We start from the raw sequence: 26,130 nt of genomic DNA on the forward strand, positions 1-26,130 counted from the left end.
GAACCCATGGTTCATTTTATTAAGAGATATGTTTCTGGATTTTTTATTCCATTCTCGTTATACTAAACCTAATTTTATGTTAGTAACAGTGAAAAGGATAACTCATTTTTCTTAAATGAAAAGTTTTTGAAGTCTGCCTGCTTTTAAGAATCATATTCTCTCCATCTTTTTCTCCCTATAATACTGGAAAGGATCAGGTTCATTAAGCTTCAAGAATATAGAGGAATTAACATGGATTCACAGTCCTTCTTAGTGACAAAATTCTTGATTTAAGACAAATCAAAGAAAGAAATGAGCACTTTTCATAATATAGATAGATGGGTAGTAAAATTATATCCATAAATCATTGCAAAGAGATGACTGCCTATTTGGGAAAATTTTTCAACATCAGAGGGCAATTTCCCATTTTCCCCTCACACAATTAATAAAACCAAGATCCTTCTTCAGAGTCCATGTTGCTGATTTGGGGTAGAATATAATTTCCCTTTCAATTTTCAATTGCTACTGAGTTGCCCTTGGCATTTTACAGTGCAACAAAGTTGTGTACGACCTTTTTGAGAGCTACTCAGCTACTGGGACCCCAAAATGTCAAGTACAACTCAGTTGCTCTCAGAAATTTTCCACTTGCAATTCACTTGTACTTGAAACTGATCACATACAATGCAATGGAAATGCAAACAGAAAAAGAAACCTTGTAGAATCTCTTAGGAAAATTAATCCATATCATCATAAATGTGGCAGAATGGATTGGCCTCTGTCCTCATTAGTGAAGAAATATTGTCAAATGGATTAAAGAAAGCCTTAGATCAAGTGCCCTAGGTTCTACTCTCTGGCCTGGTGACCTTGTCCAAACCATGAGCTTTAGGACTTTGTATATATATCACAGGTGGTCTCAGGATAGAGGACATATTTATCATCTGTTTGTAAACCCAGTGTCCCTGCTTTCCCCATGATCCTCTGCCTCCCTCCTTTTCCTGATAGAGTACTGGCACAGCTCTGACAAGGAGCAGTTGTTCAGACGTGTGCTCACATTGGGAATTCTGGTCTTTTTCCCCTTAACATACGATGCTCCTAGAGTCTCTGTTAAATTTGTCTTTTAGCAGAAGCCCAATTGGCCTAGAGTAGCAGGTCTTAACGGGTGGTGATTTGCCTCCCAGGAGACATTTGGAGACATTTGGCAGTGTTAAGAGACATTTTGATTGTCATGGCTAAGACAGTACTACTGGCATCTATGCTAGGCCACAAAACATGTCTCAACAAATTTAAGAGGATAGAAATTATATCAAGCATTTTTTCCAACCACAACGGTATGAAACTAGAAATCAGTTACAGGGGAGAAATGGGAAAAACACAAACATGTGGAGACTAAGCAACATGCTACTAAAAAGAAAAATGGGTCAGTGAAGAAATCAAAGAGGAAGTCAGAAAATAAAATGAAATGGAAATAAAAACACAACTTTTCAAAATCTATGGGACACAGCAAAACCAATTCTGAGAGGGAAGTTTATAGCAAAACAGGTCCACCTCAAGAAACAAGAAAATCTCAAATAAGCAGCCCTGTCCTTTTGAAATTTTCAATCTGCATTTTTGTAGTTTGAGTCTTACTGGCAGAACTAGTATTTAATATTTGTTCAGAGTGAACGTGACCAGATCCTACTGGTTACTTCTTAGGACAGTAATATTTCCTGATATAAGAGGAAAGAAACAGGCCAGAGAAATTACTCTTGGTAATCACTAAGCATGAACCAAAAGGTGAACTCATCGCAGCTTCTAGAGTATTACAGTGACTTCCTAACAACCCAAACCACTTCTCTTTGAAACAAAAGGAAAATTACCAGGGATGTTACTGGAGGAATGTCTACGCTAATATCATTTTTTATTGAATACAAGTGTTCAAGAAGTCAAATCAAGCAGTGAGCACACATGAAATCATATGGGAGGAAACGAGCCCCTAGTCCAGTGCTCTGCAAGCAGTAGGTGTTCAATACATGTTGCCTGCCTGGTAGCAAAATGAAGAAAGACCTGCCTACCCAGTGGTGGAGTAGAGACTTTGCTAATAAACTCATTACAATGCCCTCAAGCTCTAATTACACAGAATTCCATAAATCGATTGCTCTCTTTCTCTCAGTGTCCCAACTTCCTGGATAAGAAACATTTCAAGAATAGAAATATTCTTATTTGCATCAAAAAGGATAAATATGCAAATAAAAAGTCTGTATTCTATTCTAATGAAAATTCAGTTCCCTAGAAGTAGAAAAAGTAATTTATAGTGAGATTTCCTGTTTTGGGAGAGGATTTTTATGGGAACACGTCTATCAGACTTAAAGTTTCCATTACAAACTGGAAAGAAAATTAATGTTTTCTCCTTAGGAAACCAAAGCATTCATTGATATTTCCACCGAATTAGAATTTCTATGCTATTTTCCTTCACGCAGATATGTACTTTCCAACTTCCCATCGCCACCAATCTCCCGAGTACACTGTAACCACATCCATGACCTCATGTGTGCTGGCTGATCATTTGTAGATTCTCCCCTCCCACTCCCCCAAAAGAAGCTGCAACTCCTGACTCTATGTCTGCAGTCAGTAAACTACTTTCAGGTGAAAGACCTTCCTGTTATGTGTCTGATGTGACTATTTCTGTTTGTGGCCATGACACCCCTAGCATGCCTATTCAAATGTGGTGACCTGCATTTGATAAATTTGTTGAAATTGGCAACGCATAACTCTTGCTAACAGAATGAGATGGTGCTTTTAAGCTGACTGGAGTGCTCAGTCTATCTTGATCCATTTGCAAAGAGGCTACATCTCTTCTCTGAGCTTGGATTTGATTAGTCAGTATGACTACTCATCGGGTTAGAACATTCTGTTCCCTGCCTTCACTGGCTAGACAAAGGGGTTGTTTGCACTGCTTTCCTTTACCTCACTCTGCCTTTTTGTAATTACCATTCACAGGGTGCAAACTGGGGGAACAAGGTAGGAAGAGGAAGGCTACAGAGGTTGCATTATGACCCTTGCCCTTCTGATTGTTTTTTATCTCTGTCCTCTCTCATGAGTAGGCCTTAATGACACATTTGACTTTTGCTTAAAATAATACACCAAAATGGAGGACAGTATGGAAACTGACCGCATTTTATTTACCTTTGCATCCTTAGGACCTAGCACAGCACTTCGCTACATAGTTAGCAATCTACTGAAAGTTTGCTGTTTCATAAACATACTGCTGCTACCTATACTGAGGACCTGAAGCACAATACAGATTTGTATATTTCATTTTATGTCAAATCCCTAGTTTCAAGAATTATCATCAGTGATAGGTATGCAGCTCTAAGCAGCATTTCACTTCACACTTCTAATGGGCATGGAACATCAAGGGGTTTGTGGTTTATAATTCATATCTTTATGAACACATTTGGCTACGCATTACACAGACTTTCCATTAGCTTAGCCACTTACAAAATAATTCCAAATAAGCTTTATCATATTTTCAAAGAAGGGCAGCCCTGGAAGAATCTGTTTGCTTGAAATAGGCCACTAATGAGGTTGACGTGAAGAACGTTCTTGCAGAAGCAACCTGGAAAGACAAATAGTGCAAGTGAATTCGTTATATTTCACCTTCTCCTCCTCTGCTCTTCTGATAGTTCTGCTTTGCTTAACATTTTGAATATTTAATACTATGATAATTTTTTCCATTCAGTGTCATTTCTATTCTAGAGAAAATTTTATAGAAGTCATTCCACCAAATATTTAAAATAAATGGGGGTGATATTTGGGGCATTTGCATTGTTTGAGATTATTTTGAACCTCAAAAATTGTTTTTCTTTCTTTATGGACTTTTTTAATGTTTAAAGGTAGTGACAGCTACTAATAATGCATTCATTAGTCTTTCTCATCAAATTCCAATTTTAGGTAGGAAGAGAAAAATAAGGTTTCACTAGGGCAGAGTCATCAAAATTGACGTTATTTCATAATTGCCTTCATAGCATCATTTGAACGTTGACGCAATAAAATGCGGTCAAAAATAATATTCTCCGGGAATTCAAACACATAGGGACAGGACTGTCTCCATATATTATGAAAAACTAACATTGGTCTGTGATTTAACTTGCTAGTGTTCCTGTTAGTCTAAGCCCCCAGTAAAAAGAATCTCCCCCTCAGAGATAGCATTCTATTTAAATTCATGTTCATTTGAGAATTTATCCAGGAACCATTTGGCCTGGAATGACTTGGGGAAAAAGAATTGGTAGCGTTTTGGAATATCAGAACTGAGTAAGTCACTAGAGACCATCTCACCTAAGCCTTAACTTTATTGGCAAAGGAAATAAAGGCCCAGAAGGAGAAAGCCATTTTCCCATGCCATGCATGTTGATAATATTAAGACAAAACTATACCCCTTCCACTGTGCCAAGCAGATTAGCATTCTAGTATATAGATTGTTTTTCAGTTGCTATGTGTTTAGAACAGAATCTCATCTTACCAAAAATCCTGTTGTATAAAAATACATACCTTCCATATATAAATCTGAATGTTCCATACCCAGTGCTTGGTTCTCCCTATATCATGGATTTTATAGTTACCTCTCATAAACGTTGTGTGGGTGAGATGGTAAACAAAGTGTATAAAGCTTTCTAGAGCAAAGATTTCGCCGGTAGAAGCAATTTAAATGTTTCAGCGAATATTCACTGTAAAAAGAAAGACTAACAAAGTCTGGAATTTTATATCTATGTATTCTTTTCCTAAGGCTAATAGAGCATGTGTCCTTGGTATGCATGTTTGCATCGGTGATCATTTGGATGGGCTAGCTCTTTCTTCAAGAAACAAGTTAATATAGGTGTCTTCCCAAGATTAATTTATATTCAAAAACACCTCCCAACTTTCATAACAAGGAGAAACAGTGTGTTTGGCAATATGCTAATTGCGTTCTTGTAAGGAAATGAGGCTTGTCTATAGGTGAAAGGAAGATAATGGTTGTAGTGGGTGGAGCTGGAGGTGAGTTAGGAGGGAATTTCAAGGGACGTTATTGTGGTAGGATTTTTGTACTATGGGGCATGACCTAGTGCCCATCCTGCTCTTAATGAGTTCTGTTATCAGCACTTTCATCATCATTCTACTCAGAGCACCCCTACTCTCCCACCGCAATTCTCCACCCCGTCCCAGGCTGTTCTAGCTACAAACGCTGCTGAAATGTCAACAATAAATAAATATGCTGCTGTCACTTCTTAATCTAGAAACTGAGCATGTTTACCTAACATTTACTGTATTTCACAAAGTCTGGACATTTGTTGTCAACAAATGTATTTCAATAAAATATAAGGTGTAAACTGATTTTTAACAAATGAATGCCAAAAAGCTGGAAAAAAATTCTAGTACTCCATAGCTTCAAAATTTATCAGAGTTCGTAAAACTTATCAATTAATATACTTTTTATTGGAAGAATTTATTTTCTGAATTTATCTTTGGATTCAGATTATTTCCCATATTAATGATGCCAGATTACAGCTTTTTTGTCTGAGACGGTCTCAGTTACTATCTTAACAATACTGGCGAAAAAGCACAGAGTGTCTGCATGTTATTAAAATTTCAAAAGTGTTTTATTCTTTCAAGACTTTACGAACCGGCCAATGAAAAAAGTCAAGCACCACTTATAAAAATGCTTTTATTATCCTAAAATACATTCACATACCATATATCCATCAGTATATTTTATTTGAGAAAAAATGTAAGCCACAAACCCAGAACTTGCCAGTAGGTTATATTTAGCATGTTTTCCAAATACTAACTTGAAGCAGAAAATTGATTTTCAACCAAAAATATTATTTCATGTGTATAATTTCTCTTAAACACATCATACTTTGAAAGTATATTCGCTTCTCCTGTTTGAAGGACAGAGCAGAGTACCCTTTTTCTTGACAATAGCTGGCAAAGTATATGTGCTTAATAAATAATTATTGATTTGATATGGCTTAGGGAACTTTCTTAAATTTGAAAAAAATGCTATCTGGATTCATCACAGATATGACCTTGATATTAGACTGGTTTAAAGAATACTGAGACCAATGGCAAAGATCCAGAATGATAGCTCCACTATCATTGCAAAATTACGTAGCCCTTTTATATGTTAGTTATTTTATATGTTAGTTATTTCCACCTCTCTCATCTATAAACATATGACATCGGACTAAATCTCCAAGGCCTCTTTCAGTTCCCAAACCCTATAGTTTGCCCATAAAAAATAAATGGAAGTCTGGGATATTCAGTTTCTAAAGTCAAGCTCTAAAGGCTATAGACTTCCTCGTTAACAAATACCAGAAGGTATACGGAACTTTGTGGGTGCTCAATAAATATTAAACAATCAATTTTATCTTTCATCTGCTGAATGGGGTAATGCTGACTTGTCTCACAGAATTCCATGTAAGAAATAATAAATGAGAACAAAGTACTTTCCAGATAATGGAGTAATTCGAATAAGCTGCTTTAATAGGTCTGAGGTCTAGCTAGATGATGCAAGAATAAAGTATCTTTTTTATTATTACATCTGGGAATCCAACAGTCTTTTCATCTGTTTAAGAAGCAACAGTCTTTATCCTTGCTTATCACCAAAAAGTCAGCATGAGTAATTTCTGTGCGAATGGAATTTTTCATGTGATTTTAGCATTTATCACTTTTAACAAAATGCAGCTTTTATCTTTACCTGGTATCAAAATGGAATCATATCTTGATTTAAACAGTTTAATGAGGCGTTCCATCAGCATTATACTACTCTGTGCAAAGAAAATGCTTTTTGAAAATGACTGATAAGCTGCACAAATGAGAAAATTGTAAATTTAATAATCCTCCTACTCAAAAAATAATACAATTCAGGAATTGTTACTAAGGAAAATGAAGTACTGCATTCTAATTTCCTACAGTCTTCCACAGTGTGTTCTTTTTTATAAATAAATAATCTGTGTTCTATTTTTTACAGTGTTTCAACAAAAGACTGCCAGAAGACAATCAAATGGTGACAAGTTCCATGGCCCTAAGAAACAAGGTACTAACATGAACTTCAGTTTATTTAATAATCTCTAAGTAAGAGTTAAAGAAATCTTATGAATACTGAACAAAGTCTCCTGCTATAGAAGTAAATAATTGTGTACTTGGCTAATTTTACTGTTAAGTCAGTCAGTGTCTTACCCAAATATAATTTTTCCATAGTAAGATTAATGCAAGAAAATTATTTTAATTAACAAAGCCAAATTATTTTAATTAACAAAGGCAAGAATTTAACAAAGGCCTTACTAGGATATTTGTGGTGATGTTGATAATGTTGTTTGTTATCAGAGCTCCAGGAGGGTCAAGTAAGACAAATTCTCTAACATCCCTCAGAGACCTTTAGAGAGAAGCCTCTGGAACCTAACTTGGTAGGAGGGGCAGATGATTGATGCCCCCGTGAAGGGGACCAGCATGGGTTTTCTGTGCTCTGCATTGAACTCCAGTCAGAGACTGTCTCACTATTCTCTTGCCTTAGGTAATGGACCTACCATTTATTGGAATAATTATTTGTCATGCAGAAAAGAGCTGAACACTGTAGCTCAGAGGCATCTCACACAGGAGGAATATTTTCCTCTTGCTTCATAAGGAGGCAGCTGCCTCCAGTCTTTCCTGACACACTTGGTTCCTATTGAAAAGAGGTACTCTGGCAGGTTATTTATTATGATGTTTTTCTGATAATAAATCTTTGGTTAAAGTTCAAAAATGAAAAACATAAAAGGTGGCAGAGGTGGAGGTAACACTGATCATCAATGAGCATGTACAGATGCTTTTAACCTCAACCCACTTTTGAAATAACATCACTCCAAAATAATATTACCTTGAAATGTTACTCATACATCATTGAGAGAGACATTAAAATAAAACTGGGAAGTTATTTCACCAGCAGCCACTTCCATAGCCTCTTTGTGTGCCATTGTGAAAATAGCAAAGTGCTGATTGCACCAACTTCTGACACCCACTGACCTATTAAATACAGAACCTCATGGACTTGCTCCTGGGATGCTGTGGCTCATCCTTCAAACACAGGTGTGTCCTTAAATGAATGATCATCACCCATCACTTCAAGTGGCATTTCTCACGGCAGCGAGCTTGTACTTAGATCATTCTTCCAATTAAGTATGTGGTGTCTGAATGCAGCACACGATGGACCTGAACTTCCAGTCTCCTACAAATCACTTGGATAGACTACTTATAAATCTGTATGCAAAAAACTCTCCTTATTGGACAATTTTTCATTTCCAGTGATTTCTTAGTTTGAAGGGAAAGATATATCTTTTTAAGTCTACTATTAGCCTCCCACTGTGCCTTCAGCTCTCTCAAGAAATAAATGCAGAACTCCATGTGAGATCATTGTACAATTAGGATCAAACAGTTATTGAAGAATTAAAGTAGGGAAGATTATTCCTATCTGGACTCTTACACGTACCTCACAGAGCTTGGAAAAGAATAAAGAGAGGGGACGCTTTGAGCTCTTTGGGAGAAAGTTTCCCTAAAGCATTTTTAACAAATTATTCAATTATTATATTTTAATTAAATTACGTTAGAATTAGGAGGATGATGTGAAGAAGGCCACAGGAGATGAAAGAAGGGGACAAGTAGCAAGTGTAATGAAGGGATCCTCAGAATGCCTGATCTGTCATCCTCTGGTTGTCCCACAGAGAGCAATATAAGAAAAGGCTGCTAATGTTTTTGAAGCCTAGAAGAAACCTATTAATATTCTACCATATGTATAGAAAAAATAGTCCCTTCGGTACTCAGAATAAAAGGGGAGGAGAGAATGGTGAAAGGAAACAAGAACCTAAATTATAAAATGTTTTACTGGATTAACATCTGTCCATATCTTGTTACTTAATTTGCTTCTTTAAGATCAATGATGACCAGATTTTTTTAATTCTTGGGGGGTTAGGTTACTGAAAATTCTAATCAAATTTTTGTGTGCATTTTTCACTCTCTAGATATGTCAATCCAATTATTGATGATATTTTTGATTAGTCACCTTAGAGCAGTTCCCCTAGATTCCTTTAACTGTGGACATTAGTAATTCAGCAGAATGGAAAAGATTATTGTTCTGTTTTCAAGGAGTAGAGGAACATTAAATCCTATGAAATGTTAGGGGAAAAAAAACCTTCCTGATAACTGCAGTCTGCAGGGAAATCAGAATCTAGCATGAGAAGAACATAATTAATTAAGAATAATGGGGGGGCTTCCCTGGTGACGCAGCGGTTGAGAGTCTGCCTGCCGATGCAGGGGACACGTATTCGTGCCCCGGTCCGGGAAGATCCCACATGCCGCGGAGCGGCTGGGTCCGTGAGCCATGACCGCTGGACCTGCGCGTCCGGAGCCTGTGCTCCGCAAAAGGAGAGGCCACAACAGTGAGAGGCCCGTGTACCGCAAAAAAAAAAAAAAAAGAATAATGGGGAAGGTTTTGAAATTAAAGAATTAAGTACCTAATGGACTTCCAATGTCCAGCCATTTTTCTCTAAATCTTTTCAGATATTTATGACCATCCAGACCATGGGACATACTAGACAATCAAAACTACTTATTCCTAAATTAATGAATACTCTTCAAATACCCTGGGATTTCATGGTGCAATAGGAAAAACAGTGCATGCTTCACCAATGATAATCTCTTTATTTGATAGAGAACAAAAAGACCCTTTTGTGAAGTGTTTGTCAGAGTCAAGATTTTTTAAAGGGACTGGACAGGTTCTCTAAAGGTTAAAGAAATTATTCAATTATTTCACTATATGCTGGAAGGGAAAGGGATTTTGAGAGCCAACTATTTTCCCACTGAAAGTATAGGCATTTCAGATGCCCTGTGCTGAAGACTGCCAAGGGATTGCCAGGAAGCTACATTATTGCTAAGTCAAGGAATTTTCCTGAGGAACAGAAAAAAATTAATTGGCACCATTTCCATGGAAACTCAACAGATTTCTTCAACTCAATTTTCACATCCTGGAAAAAATATAAGAAAAATGCTGAGGACTTTGGATCACAGATAAAAGTTTCCATCAAAATACATTTTTAAAATCAGTTTTTCCAAGTTGGTTTTAAAATTAGAAAAATTTTAAATCAGTGCCAGAGTGTTGTCCCCAGAATGTGCTGCTACCACACCTCCACCCACTTCCCAAAATTGAGCCTCACAGAGCAGTCAAGGGTTTGTTCTTCAACGTGGCAAACCAGAGAACTGAATTTGTCAGTGGGTTTGGAATCAATTAGAGTTTTGATGTCTGAGTCCTGTTAACTAAGCTCATGGAGGACTGATTTATAACCCCCAATCCCAATGGATTAAATCTGTTTTATGGGAAGATTTCTTCCCAGTGACAAGAATGCTTGTATTCATTAGACCCTTGCCAAATATTAATAATAAAGTTTTTATAAAATATAATTAGTAATTAGAAGGCTACTAGGTGAACATGATCAAGTCAAAGGGTGCTGGAGGAATGTAAGGACTTTGAGGACATGGAAATAGCTGATTAATTTTCCACGCCTCACAAAATCATATAATAGTCTAGGGTCAAGATTGCTCACGTCTCCCAGACCTGTTTTTCTCTGTTACATCTTTTTCTTAGGCTACGCCATGGGGCCTTTTCTATCTTCACTGGAATCATCCCCATTTTATCAACACAGTGGTACTCAGAGGTGAGGAATGGCCATTGATGATGTTCAGCGTTCTTAGCATTCTTAACTGCCTCCGTGTGATCACGGGTCATGGCCACAGATATGCCCAGCCACACAGTGAAATAATAATCCTCTCAGCAAGCGTGTGTTGTTGCTGTCATGCTTGGAAGGCAAACCATTTTTTTGAGGGGTGGGGTTAGGTGGGAGGTAGGAGGAGCACGTCCACCCTAACCAGCTGCCTATACCAGTGACTCTCAATCCCAGATGAGCATAAGAGTTATTTGTGGAGCTTCTAGAATTTAGTTGCCTAAGTCCTACCTTAGACATGGACTACAAGCAGAAGACAAGAGAACAGTAATATGCTATAATAATAATCTCAAACCAACACACAAAAAACAAAATCTAACCAAAAGAAACTTGTGGTCAGATTTGGCCTCTAAATATATTTCAAAAATAATGTGCACAATATAATTTCAGTTTTTTGCCATTTTAAACCATGCTTAAATCCATGTCTCATGTAACAATTCAAATCTCCAGCCACTCCCTATTGTATTATTGTATCATTTGCTACAAATTACTTTTGATATTTCATTTGTTATCATGCTTTCCATATTGTCTTCTTATATTTGAGACACATTTCTCTAAACTCATAATTCTATCAGAACTGGGAAAATAAAAGACGTATCGAGAATCATGCTATGAATAAAACACAAAAGAGAAAATAATTATTTTTGATAATGAAGACTATTCAGATGTGTTTAATAAGCAGGCACTGAATCTTATCTGCTCAGTAATTCCATCTTTCTGGCCCCTGTAGGCTTACAAGTTTGCAATCTCTGATATAGTCTCTGCCCACTAATTCCTCGATGCAGACTGCAAAATCGTTATTGGCTGGTCTTTTCAGGGGGTGTGCATGCTCTTGGGAAAGATATAGTCAGGGAACATATCTTGTATGAGCTCTGTAAGTTCCCAGTGCTGCAGCAGTGTGATGAATGTTAACAGAATTTTCTATAAGTAGGAGACCTGGAGAAATGCAGATGGTATTACCCTTATGTGGGCAAAAGAGAATGCGAGTCCCTGAGGTATTTTCATCTGGCTACTTTTGCCAGTAATTGATATATTAAAAAGAAAAGAGGGAAAATTATCAAAATGTAGTTATTTGTACTCCACAGAAGAATAATGGCTTCAATTCTCCTTTTCAGTATAACTGACATTTCCATTTGTCATGTTCATAGGAGTTTTTTGTTCGGTTGGTTTCTGTTTTTGTTAAGGTCATACCTGGAAAAACTTGCGTAATAGCTGAGCTCTTGTCTAAAATGGTGACGTGTCAGCAGCCAGCAGTGGCCTCTAAGAAATGCTTGTGAAGGAAAGGCATCAAGAAGATGGAATTCTTAATAATAGTGGAAACAAAGACTGGAATAAAGCTAATGCTGGAATATGGGACTGATTCCAGTTAATTCTAAGGTTGAAAAAAAGGGACTGAAGCAAATAAAACCAGTAGTCCACCCGCTGACCCCTAGCTATCACTCTGCTACACAAATGCTAATTTTTTAAAGTTCTCTCCACTCCAGCTCTGGTCTTTCTATATACATGCAGAAAAAGTAGTTCTCCCAGTAGAAAGCAACCTGAGGCCCTGCAGTAAAGCTCTGTGAAGGAAAGATGGGATGGGCAAGAAAACTTACTGTTTATTCAGGGAGTTAGTTGCTTGCAGACCTATCAGTACATAGTGCCAAAGAATCATGTTCCACCTATTTGTGACAAAGCTGCACTAGACAAAGCTGCTAAGTCCTGGGATCTTGAGTTATGAGTTGCACCAAAGTCCTCTGTAGTCCTAGAGCAGAGAACAAAATTTGATCTGAACACAAGGAATAGAAGCAAAGGATAAACCACCACCAAAATCTCTTGTCCAACATGATTCTATAGATGCGTTCTCTTTTAAGAAGATTGAAGGAGAGAACAAATAAATGATATGAGAACTTCAAAAACCATGTCAAAGGAAAGGAAGGAGAATTTCATCATGAAGACTCAGGATAATTATACTTCTGTAAATCACTTCCTTAATGAGTAAGGTTGTCATATATCTTCCCAAGAAGCACCAAGCTATCAGTGTGGAGATAGTGGGAAATATGCAAGTGTGCCCCCCCACCCCCAACACACAGACACAAAATAAGAACATCCCAACTAATGATGTATAATTGTTTTTAGAAAATAACTGTAAAGAAGTATGAGTTATCTTTAATTTTCATTTATTAAATTAAGCTAAGCCATTCAGCTTTCAGGATCAGTGCTAGATACCCACTGACAATATACAGGAGCCAAAAAAGAAAATTTCAGAAAACTGCAAACTCATAAACAAATTGAAAACAGAAAGAAGAAACATCAACAGAAAGTCGGGGGTCAAGGTCAGGCTGAGATGAAAGCAAAACAGATGAAAGACATTTTAGCTGAGATGGCAGGATGAGGTGAAACATGTGACATGACGAAAATGGATCAAGTGACTAGAGGACATATGGCAAAAATAAACTAAACTTGGAACTTAAAATTTCAATAGCAAACTAAAATCCACGTTGGTTATAACAAAAAGGAGTGACAGTGGGTAAAATCAATTATTGAAGTTGAGAACATAATTGGAAAAGGGTTTGTTCCCAATACATGGAAATACTAAAAACAGTCAAAAGACATGGAGAACAGAAATCCAACTCATGTATAATAGGTGTTTTTAAAAATAGGCTAGAAAATACAATCAGTGACATAGTTTAACAAAGCTTCAGAGTACAGAAGAGTGGGGGAATGAATATGCAGACTGTACGGACTCGCTGTGATCTAGCAAAAAATAAGGAAATATACCCACATTTAAAAGCATCTTAGCAAACTGTTATAGTTATAAAGATGAAAAAACAACCCTAAAGTATTGAGGAAATATGTTAACTTAGATTTTCTTCTAAAAAATCAAAATCAGTTTTACAATTTAGAAAATGATGTAACAAAAATTTGAGATAATGGACTACATGATTTATTGGGAAAACGTTGCAACTTATATTTAGTCAGCTAATGTGTTTGTGTAAGATTTTTTGGATGTCCAAGATTTTAGAAAAGATAGCATTTCTATGTCATCATGAAAGTATTCCCCCAAATAAGTGAGAGAGACTTAGCAACAGAAAGAGACTTGCAGACACAGAAAACAAACTTATGGTTACCACAGGGGAAAAGGGGGTGGGGGGAGGGATAAATTAGGAGGCTGGGATTAACATATACACACTACTAGGTATAAAATAGATAACCAACAAGGACTTACTGTATAGCACAGGGAAGCATACTCAATGTTATGTAATAACCTATAAGAGAAAAGAATCTCAAAAAGAAAGTATATATATCATATATAACTAAATCAGTATGCTGTACACCTGAAACTTACATGATATTATAAATCAACTGTACTTCAAAAATTAAAAAAAAAAGAAGTTATGGCATTAAAGAATTTGTGCTGAATAATGAATTCAATAAAACATGGAATTAAATTTAAATTATTATTATAAATTTATTTATAAAACATCTGAATGTAAAATACTGATGATAAAAATATGCAATGCAAGAGATCATAATTCTATTGCAATAATCTAGGTCCAGTGCTCAAATAATATGAAAATGTCTAGGAACTAGAAAATAATTTAAAAATAAAATAATGCCCTATCAAGTCTTTACTAATCAAAAAATATAAGGTAAAAAATCTCTGAAATTTATAAAAGTAATCATTATTTTAAAACAAAATATATACCTTCGAAATCACTTAATATTATATAATTATAGAATATATATACACTATATCTATCTACCTAATCTTTCTAGCAAAAGACAAAAACTAAAAAAAAGGCAAAAAAAAGATACAAAATAAGGTTATAATTAGAACAGCAGTTATGAAAATACATGTGTCAGTTAAACATCCTCAAAGAGCAGTCACAATCACTGAGGGCAAATGGCACTGTGTGAAGCATTTATATACCATAGATCAAGTCCTCACAGCTATCTTATGAGGTAGATATTATTTTCCTTTTTAAGATGGATTGGTTATCTGTAATCAAGGTCACAGAACTAATAAGTGGTAGAGGTGGAGTTTCAGTTTAATTCTTTTTGACTCTGAAGCCCATGTTTAGAATCTCCTACTATCCTGTTCTTCCAGGTTATCATAGTAACAACAACTCTCTCTACAATTTCCTGGACTTTTGCACAAGCCTGGAACATTACAGAGCATGTTACACATATTAATTCCTTTAAACCTTGCAACAACCCTGTAACTAATGGTATTATTTACCTCCATTTTATAGACAAACTGAAGCTTGCAAAGGGTGGCTGAGACAGATCTGAGATTTGTACCCATGATTGCCTGGTTCCAAATACCACATTATATATTCTTTTATAAAAGATGCAGATTCAAATTTGGATAAAAGACAAAATCAAACTATATCCTGCTTTTTGAAGATACACTGTAAAAAAAATACTAAAGAAAAGTTGAAAATTTATGGTCATTAATGGTTGCTTAAAGAAAAAGAAATAAACGAGTTGTTTTCAATCTTAATTTTAGAAAATAGGATTCAAGGCAAAAGTATTAGAAAAAGAAATCATTTTATTTATTTAAATTCTAAAATCCAAATAAAAGCATGTCATCCATGTTCTTTTATGTGGCAAATATTAAAAATACTTAAGTAAAATGTGGTAGAATAAAAGAATTTGACAAAAACCACAGTAGTAGTAAGAGGTTATAAATACTTTGAATCTTTGATAAAACAGTAAAAATGCAAAAACAATAAAATAGGGTATATAAAAAATTAAGATAATGTTGTTTGTACTTAATAGACTGTACACTTTTCAAAACCCTTAATTGATAATATGCTATCTGATTTTTTAAAAACTCAATAAAAATATGACCTATTCAACCCACTTTTTGATCTCAGTATACTTTTTAAAGAATTAATAACAGAAATGAAAAACACCTGAAGAAATTCTAAAAAACCTGTGAAGGCAAACAAAATTAAAACACAGTTGAATGCTTAGCAAGCAAACTATAAGCAGCGGCAACATCACAGCTGTACATCTTTAGTTATTAAACAAGAAAAGGAAAACAAAGGAACTAGATACTAGTAAAAAAAAATTATGGAATAAAACCAATGTAATAAATCTAGTAAAAGTTGAAAATTAATGGTAGAATTTTTAAAATTCACAGATGTGAAAACACAGGAAATTTTAACTAAATCTGAAAGTTTATTTTTAAAAAGAATAAATTAGCAAATGCTCTGGCAAATCTAACTAAGAGAATACGCCAGTAAGAAAACCAGTCATGAGAAGATGTTAGTATATAGAGTCAGAGGAATTGTTTGATTTTCTTGTGTATAAAAATATATGATTTTCTCATCAAAAAGTCTACAAATAATAAATGCTGGAGAGGGTGTGGAGAAAAGAGAACCCTCCTACACTGTTGGTGGGAATGTAAATTGGTGCAGCTACTATGGAGAACAGTATGGAGGTTCCTTAAAAAACTAAAAATAGAACTACCATATGACCCAGCAATCCCACTCCTGGTAATATATCGGGAGAAAACCATAAATTGAAAAGATACATGTACCCCAATATTCATTGCAGCACTATTTACAATAGCCAAGGTATGGAAGCAACCTAAATGACCATCAACAGTGGAATGGATAAGGAAGATGTGGTACATATATACAATGGAATATTACTCAGCTATAAAAAAGGAATGAAATAACGCCATTTGCAGCAACGCAGATGGACCTAGAGGTTGTCATACTAAATGAAGTAAGTCAGACAGAGAAAGACAAATATCATGATATCACTCATACAAGGAATCTAATTTTAAAAATGATAAAAATAAACTTATTTACAAAACACAAACAGACTTACAGATATTAAAAACAAACTTATGGTCCCACTTAAGGGGAAATGTGGTGGGGGGAGGGATAAATCAGGAGCTTAAAATTAACATACACACACTAATATATATGATTCATAACCAACAAGGACCTACTGTATAGCACAGGGAACTTTCCTCAATATTCTGTGATAACCTATATGAGAAAAGAATCCAAAAAAGAATGAATTTATGTATATGTATAAATGAATCACTCAGCTGTATACCTGAAACTAACACAACATTGTAAATCAACTATACTCCAATAAAATTTTAAAATATATATATGTGACTTTTCAAAGAAAAATACTAATTAACAAAATTATGTCAGGTGATAATGATGTGTCAGTGTAAGCTCATCAGCTGTAACAAATGTACCCCTCTGGTGAGCAGTGTTGATAATGGGGGAGGCTACTCATATGTGGGACTGGAGGTATATAGGAGATCTCTGTACCTGCTACTCAGTTTGACTATGAACCTAAAACTACGCTAAATAATAGAGTGTGTTAATAAAACAAAGTCAACTTATTAAAAAAATTATGTCAGGTGAAAGGAATTTTTTAAATATTACTAGACCAATAACTAGGGAATATTTGTATTAAGTTTTAACTCAAAAGGTAACCCAGGACAAGTTTTGTCACTGAGTTATTTCAAACTCAACTATTTAGGAAAATAAAGAGATTAAGTCAGCACCACTTGCCATGTGTATTAAGGTCTGGTACTTATGCAGTGCTTAAAGCTACAGTATTTAGCATTACATTGACATAAGAATCACTTAACAGTGAAAGAATGGTTTAGGTTATCAAATTACTATAAGTTTTTGTGCTTTTTTTTTAACTTGAATAATGCAAAATATTATCTAAAGTGTATCAAATCAGGCATTCCCTTATCCAACTGGTGAGAGGTATTTAACAACACATTTCCAGGAAAGGAGTTGATCACTAAGTATCAACAGCTTTAAAAGTGTACATACTCAAAAATTAGACTTTCAGGAGTCTATCCTAAGAAAATAAATAGCAATACAGCCAATGATTTATGTTAAAGACTTTTAAGCACCAATAGTACATAACTGTGGGAAAAACTGGAAACAACAAAATAGCCAACAGTAGGAAAATGGTTAAATACTTGATTGAATATACAAATTTCAGAATATAATACAGCCACTAAAACTCATGTTTCAAAGAATATTTAATGGCATGGAAACATTCTTAGGCTATAGGAATAAGAGAAAAGAGCTGGAAACATACCAGTATAAACCTAGTTCAGAAAAAGAAAGAGAAGAAAAGAAAGCAATGTACACTTAAAAAGGAGAAACATCAAAATGTTAATACTCCACATTTCTGAAGAGTGTAGTAGTGAGTGATAGTCATTTTCTTTTTTAGTACACGTCTGTGTTTTCTAAATGGTGGTGGGGCAGGGCATGGGGACTTACCTTCTGAATTTACAATTAAAGTGAAGTGGCAAAGAATATATTGTTAATGAAAAAATTATCCTGCCACTTGTCAAACAGTAAGGCCAACTTTATTCAGGGGATTATATACAACAATACAGGGGTTGCTGCTATGGGATTTTACAGTATGGGAGAGAGTGGTCTCAACTCTGAATGCCACAAGGAAGAATGCGAATTTATAACCCAGGAGCAGAGTGTGTGGGAGGGGTGAGAAGTGGATGGGAAATTACTAAGAACACCAGGGGTGAGAGAGATTCCCCCTAAACTGACTGAACAGGATTCTTACTCCAGGCAGGCCAAGTGATCAGATCACATCAGGGGGATGATGGAAGATAAAAGAACCCAAACAGATATTGAAGGTGATCCGATATCAAGGGTGGGGGATTTTGGCTAAAGCAACAGCAGGATTCTTATGAAAACTGAGCAATGCAAAGACAGACATGGAAGTACGAAAGGTGAGCCCTAGTTAGGAAAAGGACTCAGGAGCCTGACTAAAGTTTAGTCAAGGAGAGAACCCGTCAATAGCAGCTGTAGGTTGAGATGTGGATACTTTCCTTGGAAGTTACAAGGAATACATCAACACTACATCTCCTAATTTGCTCATGTGACCCTGAGCTCGTTTGCTGCCAATTTCTTAGATACGGAACAAAAAAGTAACTTCAGATTTAAACCTTGGTCACTGATTTTTTTTTTAAGTCCTATTACTTTCAAGTTTGTTCCAGCTGCTCACAAAATAATTTGGTAAGATAGTACAGTATGGTATGGCATGGTATAGTATATCTGGCATAGCTTGGAAGGGTGTATTCCATGGAGAAACCTATTCGCGAAGTGGGAGAAATTTCTTATTGCAAAAGCAATATAGTATTATTTCAGAAAGTTGGAAAGTAGAAAAAGGTAATCACTTCTGATACCATCACAATAGAATGACCTGTATCATCTTTAAAACTGTCCCTGCCTGCTTTATTATATGCACAACATTTTTATGGTTAAAATTTTACTATATGTACAATTTTGCATCCTGCTTTTGTACTTGTCCTTGTATAATAAGCACACTCTCCGTTGCACTTGGTCTTTTAAATTATTATTATTTCAATGACTACCTAATATTTACTAAGTAAATATTTCACATTTTAAGTTCTTTGGTGTTGGCCAATCAAGTTGTTGACTTTCAGTTTTTCAGGAAAAATGTTCTTCTAGCCAGTCACTTGGTAGTAGAAAGAACTTTTATGAAAAGCTCAGTTTGCTTTCTCACCTAATCTCTAGGTTCATATGTCCACCAGATGGGCTGCTTGATGTTAATTTGACCAAAAGTTGATCAAATGGAAAATCTTGTAAAGAAGAATTGATCTGAAAGGAACTAAAACTTCAGAAACTGTAGTTTGTCTTGAAGCTTTTACGATAAGAGAACAAGTCTGCCATGTGGGCAAATAGCAGTATGACAAATGCTTTTCAATGAAAATTATGTTAAACTCATACTAACTCTTATGAGAATAAACTAATAATAAATACAATTTGAGGAGCAAGGAAAAACCCTTCCACCCCCCATAAAATAGTCATCTAAACGCAATAAAGAAATTTTGCACAGCCTTCCAAAATTTACAGGTTGCATGTTTTGGTTTGATTAGTCTGCCCTTAGAAAGAAAGGGGGTAAAAGGCCTAATCATTTTTCTTTGCAGCTTGTCATGCCTAATAGTAATTTATCAAGACAATTGGTTTTAATGTTTTTAGTGTGGGGGGAAAAAAAAAAGAAGAAAAAGCAGATGTATGTAAAATTAGTCTAGTTGTAAACAACTCACTTTCAGGACTCAATCTGTCTACAACTTCTGCCACTCCTGAATTTTGTTCTTTTGTTGTCTCTGCACAACCATGCAAAACTGAATCCTGCCTCCCCCCAAAAAGTCATCTTACTTATATTTTCGTAGCTAAAATTTGAAATATGAAGGGATAATTGAAATGAATGTTATTAAAAGAATTCAATGTGTTTTTTGTAATTCAGCTAAACGTGCACATATAGCAAAACTGAAGTTGGTACCATTTTCTGGGAAGGCTTGGCTTGACATAACTTCTATAAAAGCAGAAAATCCAGCTGCATGGGTATTTGCGATAAAAATGGATTCACACTTAGGCAAAGGGATGACAGAAGTGAGGTGCTAGTTAAATGATGATGCTAAACCTCCACACTCTGGCAGGAATGGCACATGGAATTCTACTGCAAACAGCATCTTATGAATTGAATTGGATTGTGGAGACCTATAAAAAGCAAGTGGTACAAGAAGCAAGATCTCAATTGTTACCTGTGCTTTTGGCTGCTGAACCGCTGAGCCCTCTGGCTGACTTTTGCTTCTCCAATTCTCGTGGGATTTCATGTCCTGTCATCCCTGAAGGAAAAGATTTAAGAGTATAGAATCTGTTGACATCTTGTTAGTTCCGGGGATATAGGACTTCTGAAGTGAAAAGACAAGCCAAGAAAGCCCCCGTGGGAATCAGAATGATTGGCCATGGAGCAGTTTTATGTGCATGTGAGCCTTTACAAAAAAAGAATCCTCTCTGTGCCCCTGTTCCAAGATTCACTGCTGGAATCTCAAAACTGAAAGGGACATGAGAGGTCATTCCAAGACTGCCCCGAGGCTCAAGTTCCCATCAAATACTTAAAACTGCTATCAAGTACTTGAACTTCTCATTTCCAGACTAACCAATCCTATCAATGAATCTTTATACAGAATTTGAATGCCCTCCCCATTTCACAAATCCCGTCAATCAGGTCTAGATACAGTCTAATTGATCTACTTCTTTCTTGAAAAAGAGTTCCCAGTAATGAGCAATTTCTCCAGCGATAGGCCCAATTTACTACCAGCTTGCCTACAGCTTGGCGGGACTACCTCTTCTCTCCTTCTAGACTCTGGGCATATTTGGATTTGATAGTGCATACGACCTGTGCTGCTGCTGAGTCATCCAGTCCCTGCTGAGATAATGCAATAAGTATGTTGGACTTAGGAGAAATATGTAAATGAGAACTCCAATGAGTTCTGCAGCCAGGCAGGCAGTACAAGTGTGAAGTCATCCAGAGACTTATAGGGAGGAACAGAGACTGGGGTAGCCTGGAGAGTACAGAGAGTCCCTAAAAGCATACAGCTTCATTTATGTCTTTAAGCACCGTCAGAACACTGACTCCCCCGTGGTCTGCAATTTGCTCTCACTGTTCCTCAGGCCAGTGTCTGGTGTGGCATTAGCAGCCACACAAGAGACATCAGACCATCGAATGTTCTCATCGTGCCGAGCAAATAAGACATAGCATGTTCCAAAATAAACTCTTGTGAAAAGGAAGCAGGTCACGACAAAAGGACCAGCAATTATTTATTTTAAATCTTTCAGGAATAAATTCTCAAATGATCCTGCACCTCTTATGACATTTGGATGTTGGTTGAGATCTTTTGTCCCAAAGCTGGAGAGATTGTGTTTATTCCATAAATATGTATTAGTAATGATAGTGTTAACTCTTTCTTATTTAGCTTACTATGCAGCAGGCCCTATGCTAAGTATTTTGTGGACCTAATGAAAAGTAATCCTCACAAAAGAACATGACATTGGCACTGCCCACCACCAGCCTAGTGCAGAACTTTTGCTGTTATTTCTCTCCTCATCCCTTTATGTTTTTCAGTGATGAGACATATTCTTTTCACCCACAACACTAGGTCTGAGGCATGACCATCCTTAGAAAGAAGCTCATTAAAAAATTTGTACTGATTTATTCTGTAACTGCTTATAGACTAGCTAGAACAAGAAACTCAAACTGCTTATTTTTTAGAGTGCTTTTTTTTTTTTCCAGTTGTCATATGCAGACTTCTCATTAAAACACCCTTCCCTCATATTGTAGACAGATCTCGGATGGAGAGTCAAGGCTTTTCCACCATAAGGGGCTGCCTTGCTGCTGGGCAGGAGGAACTCATCCTCCTGCAAGAGAAAGTCAAGAATGGGAAACTCTCTGTGGACGAAGCCCTGGAGAAATTTAAACACTGGCAGATGGGGAAGACTGGCCTGGAAATAATTCAGCAGGTAATACAGACCCCAGTCCCTTCTGGAGCGTTCCCTCAGGTGCAGAGCTCCAGCATCTTTGTAAGCCTCTTTCTCTTAACAAGAAATACAGGTAACTGTTCTTTTGTTTTTAACTAGCCACACACAAAAAAGAGGTTTTAAACTACCAATTAGAAGCTCGACAATACCCAGATTTCATGTTTACAAACCATCAATGAACTCAGTGCTGAGACTATGTATATCAGAGCTAATACCTAATCAACTTATAAGGCTGTCCTTAGTACAGTGCATGTTTTATGAATCTCATTGCTGAAATTAAGGTGAAACATCTTTACACTAACGTGCTCAGAATTCTGAAGAATGTATTATGTAGACTAGACTTAAAGGGAACAAGAAAATGATTGAAATCATATCAGACAATAGTCCTGAGTAATATTTAATAAGTTTTCTCTTCTCCTTAACCTTTGGAAAAATAAATATATATATACATATATATCAGGATTTGCATGTAGATAAATATGTACATACATAAATATATATATCAGGATTTGCATATATATGAATATATATATATCGGTCAGGATTTACAGAGAAATTATGCCAAGAGTATTAACTTCAGATAAGCTTGTCTTCTTTAAACATAATTTACATCCTAGGTGGTTCTAAGAGGAGAATGAAAACAAAATATACTCTGTGTAATATAATATACACCCCATGACATTCCTCAGTGAGGGTGCCAGGACCATATTCTAGCTATCCAGTAGGCCTTCCCACTCCCAAAATGTTTTACCAGTTTTTTTCCTTCTCATCATATAAAACCCCAGTACCTTAAAAGCCAGTTCTCAGGCAGCTGTTTGACAAACACATTTCATTAGCTACATTAGGCCTAAGTATAAATAATCATTAATAGCATAATATGCTACCTTTCCCAAGGATCATTTTTATTTAAAAATAATGCTTAAGAAAACATTTTTAAACAACAGGGAAATGAATCACAATGGTGATTCAAGCAATATGGCATATAAACAGGATATAGTTTAGGCAAGGGACTTTTCCATTACATCTGAGATCACAAGCCTTGTCAGAAATCACCTGTCTCTATGGATAGCTCTTGTTGTGGTTAGGTGACTGGACCTGGTCAAGATTTTGCAGTGTTAAGCAAGGGCAGTTCTTTTGCCAAACAAATGCTAAGAGTGCTGATTGTAGAGTTCTGTAATGGATTGTTGTTCATGGTCAGAACTACAGTATTGCTTTCAATCCACACCATTGCCATCACCATCAAGCATCCTTCTTATGCCGAAATGGGTTAAGATGTGCCTAAGTGCAGACTTACAAATCACTTTCCTAGCAATGCTAGAAAATAAGTTATATACGTTTTGTTAAGTCAGTTGTACTTCATCCTTCTTAGACCCTTCAATAATAAAGTTTACAATTTAAAGTGATCCAACCTAAATACCTTCTTGGTAAGGTTTCACTAGTTGCTTTATTAAACCCTTGGTTGTTTACATGTTATTTGTGTATTTATATTCAATACTGTTTTAGAAAGAATTTAAGGTGGTCTATACTCAACTACTCTGAGACCAACGTGGCTTATCTAATATATAGGGATAATGGGATAATGAATATAGTAAGCAAAACAAAACAAAACAAAATTTAACCTGTAAATACAAGAACAAACACTAAGATTACTTTCCATCAGAGTCCAAAGTTTGTGACTCTGACTGAGGACTTTGGGAGGAATCAGTCAGTTCTTTTCCATTTCTTTCCCAAATTTATTGAGATATCATTGACTTTGTCTAAATTTAAAGTGTATAACGGGTTGATGTGATATATTGCAAAATGATGACCACCATAGCATTAGCTAACACCTCCATGATGTCACAAAATTACCATTTTTGTGTGACAAGAACATATAATGCTAACTCTCTTAGCAACTGTCAAGTTGCTAAATATAATATATATATAATACAGTACTGTTAAATATAATCATCCTGCTGTACATTAGATCCCCAGCACCTTTTTATTTTATAACTGGAAGTTGGTACCCTTTGACCAACATCAACATCTCCCCATTTCATCCACTCCTCAGCCCCTGATAACCATCATTCAACTCTGTTTCTATGAATTTGGCTTTTTTAGAGTTCACATATGTGAGATCACACAGTATTTATCTTTCTCTATATGACTTATTTCACTTAACATAATGCCCTCAAGGTCCATCCATGTTGCCACAAATGGTAGGATTTCCTTCTTTCTCCCTGCTGAATAATATTCCATTGTGTGTGTGTGTGTGTGTGTGTGTGTACACACTCATATACACACACACATATATATATACATATATAACACATCTTTATCCATTTATCTGTTGATAGACACTTACATGGTTTCCATATCTTGGCTATTGCAGTGAACATGGAAATGCAGCTATTTCTTTGAAATCCTGATTTCATTTCCTTTGGATAAATACCCAGAAGTAGGATTGCTGACTCATATGGTGGTACTATTTTTAATGTTTTGAGGAACTTCCATACTTATTTTCATAATGGCTGTACCAATTTACATTTCCACCAACACTGCACAAGGCTTCCCTCTTCTCCATAACCTTATCTCTTACCTCGTGTCCTTTTGATGATAATCATTCTAACAGTTCTGAGGTAAGATGCTACTCTGGCTTTGATTTGCATTTCCCTGTTGATTAGTGATGTTGAGAATTTTTTCATGTATCTGTTGGCCATTTTTATGTCTTCTTTGAGAGATGTCTATTCAGTTCCTCTGCCCATTTTTTAATCAGATTATATGGGATGTTTTGCTACTGAGTTGTGTGAGTTCTTTATATATTTTGGATATTAACTCCTTCTCAGATACATGATTTGCAAATATTTTCCCTCAGTCCATAGTGTGCCTTTTCATTTTGTCGATTGTCTCTTTCACCATGCAGAAGCTTTTTAGTCTGATGTAGTCCCAGTTGTTTATTTTTGCTTCTGGTGCGTGTGCTTTTTCAGTCATATTCAAAACATCATCACCAAGACCAATGTCAAAGAGCTTTTTCCCTGTGTTTTTTTAGTCAGTCCTTAACATAAGGGCCTGAACAAAAGTCAGAACAACAAAAAATGAATGTTCTCCCTGTTTTCCCAAACACACTTATCCCCATATACTTTTCAATATTACTCTTGTAGTTTACAAAAATGTTCATTTGTATCCTGAGAATGAATCTCTCAGAGGTAGCTGTGAAGTTATATTATTCTTGACAGAGTTATTATCCTAGGAAAATAGGAGAAAAAATGGCACAAATACAGAGTTAATAGTGGAAGAGTTTCTAGGATAATGAAGACCCATGTAGAATCCCTGGAGTCAAAGGTGAGATGGCTGAGAAAACCTTGCCTTTAGCTCTCCTCACTCCTGCTCACAATCAGTGAGTCCCTTGCTCACTTATAGGAAGGGATCTTTAAGGCAATGAAAACAACTCTAGGAAAAATGGTTTCTAGGCTTCAGGGGCAACCCTTAGGAAAAGTGCTACTCTAGATTCTCTTCTAAAAGCAGACATTTTGAATGTTAGCTTGCTTTACCTTTCAGTTAAATAGTGAATAGATGTTCAATGTAGAATATTTGGAAAGCAAAGAAAGGTCACAGGTGAGTTAAGAAGGGAATCCAGTTTGTGTATCATTTGCTACCATGTCCCTGGCTCTTAGAAGGAATTTCTAGTAAGGCATGTACCCTGCAGAGGCTGGAGATCAGCTCAGACAGCAGCAGACCATCACTGTGTTGGACTCCTGCTTTTGGACACCAAATAGCCAATGTAGATGCCTCAGGTGTTCGATTGGGAAAACAGCTCCCAAAAGAATTAGGCTCTGGGTTTCTACCTGATTCTAACACTTATAACTGTGTGATTTGGGAAAGTTACTTAACCTCTCTGTAGCTCAGATTCCATATCTGTAAAATGAGATGATGATGTTTTTTATCCACTTCATGAAGTTGTGAGGATTAAGTAAAATAATACATGTAAAGTATCAAGGACGGTGATTGGGACATTGTAAGTACCAAATTAACACTAAGTAGTAGTGGTGGTACTG

General features: G+C 36.0%; 1 protein-coding gene across 6 annotated transcripts in view; it reads left to right on the forward strand.

The window, feature by feature from the left end:
- BANK1 (B cell scaffold protein with ankyrin repeats 1) overlaps positions 1 to 26,130 on the forward strand; it is a 430,151-nt gene that overhangs the window by 393,033 nt on the left and 10,988 nt on the right. For all 6 annotated transcript variants that reach the window (XM_027117009.1, XM_027117008.1, XM_027117004.1 and 3 more), the window contains exons 11-12: positions 6,965 to 7,030; positions 21,900 to 22,078. In XM_027117009.1, coding sequence (XP_026972810.1) covers positions 6,965 to 7,030; positions 21,900 to 22,078 — 245 coding nt within the window. The remainder of the gene's footprint in view (positions 1 to 6,964; positions 7,031 to 21,899; positions 22,079 to 26,130) is intronic.

Source organism: Aethalodelphis obliquidens, unplaced genomic scaffold, assembly GCF_003676395.1.
Source record: "Aethalodelphis obliquidens isolate GAN/ISIS:26980383/991018 unplaced genomic scaffold, ASM367639v1 scaffold17, whole genome shotgun sequence".
In the NCBI taxonomy this organism is placed as follows: domain Eukaryota; kingdom Metazoa; phylum Chordata; class Mammalia; order Artiodactyla; family Delphinidae; genus Aethalodelphis; species Aethalodelphis obliquidens.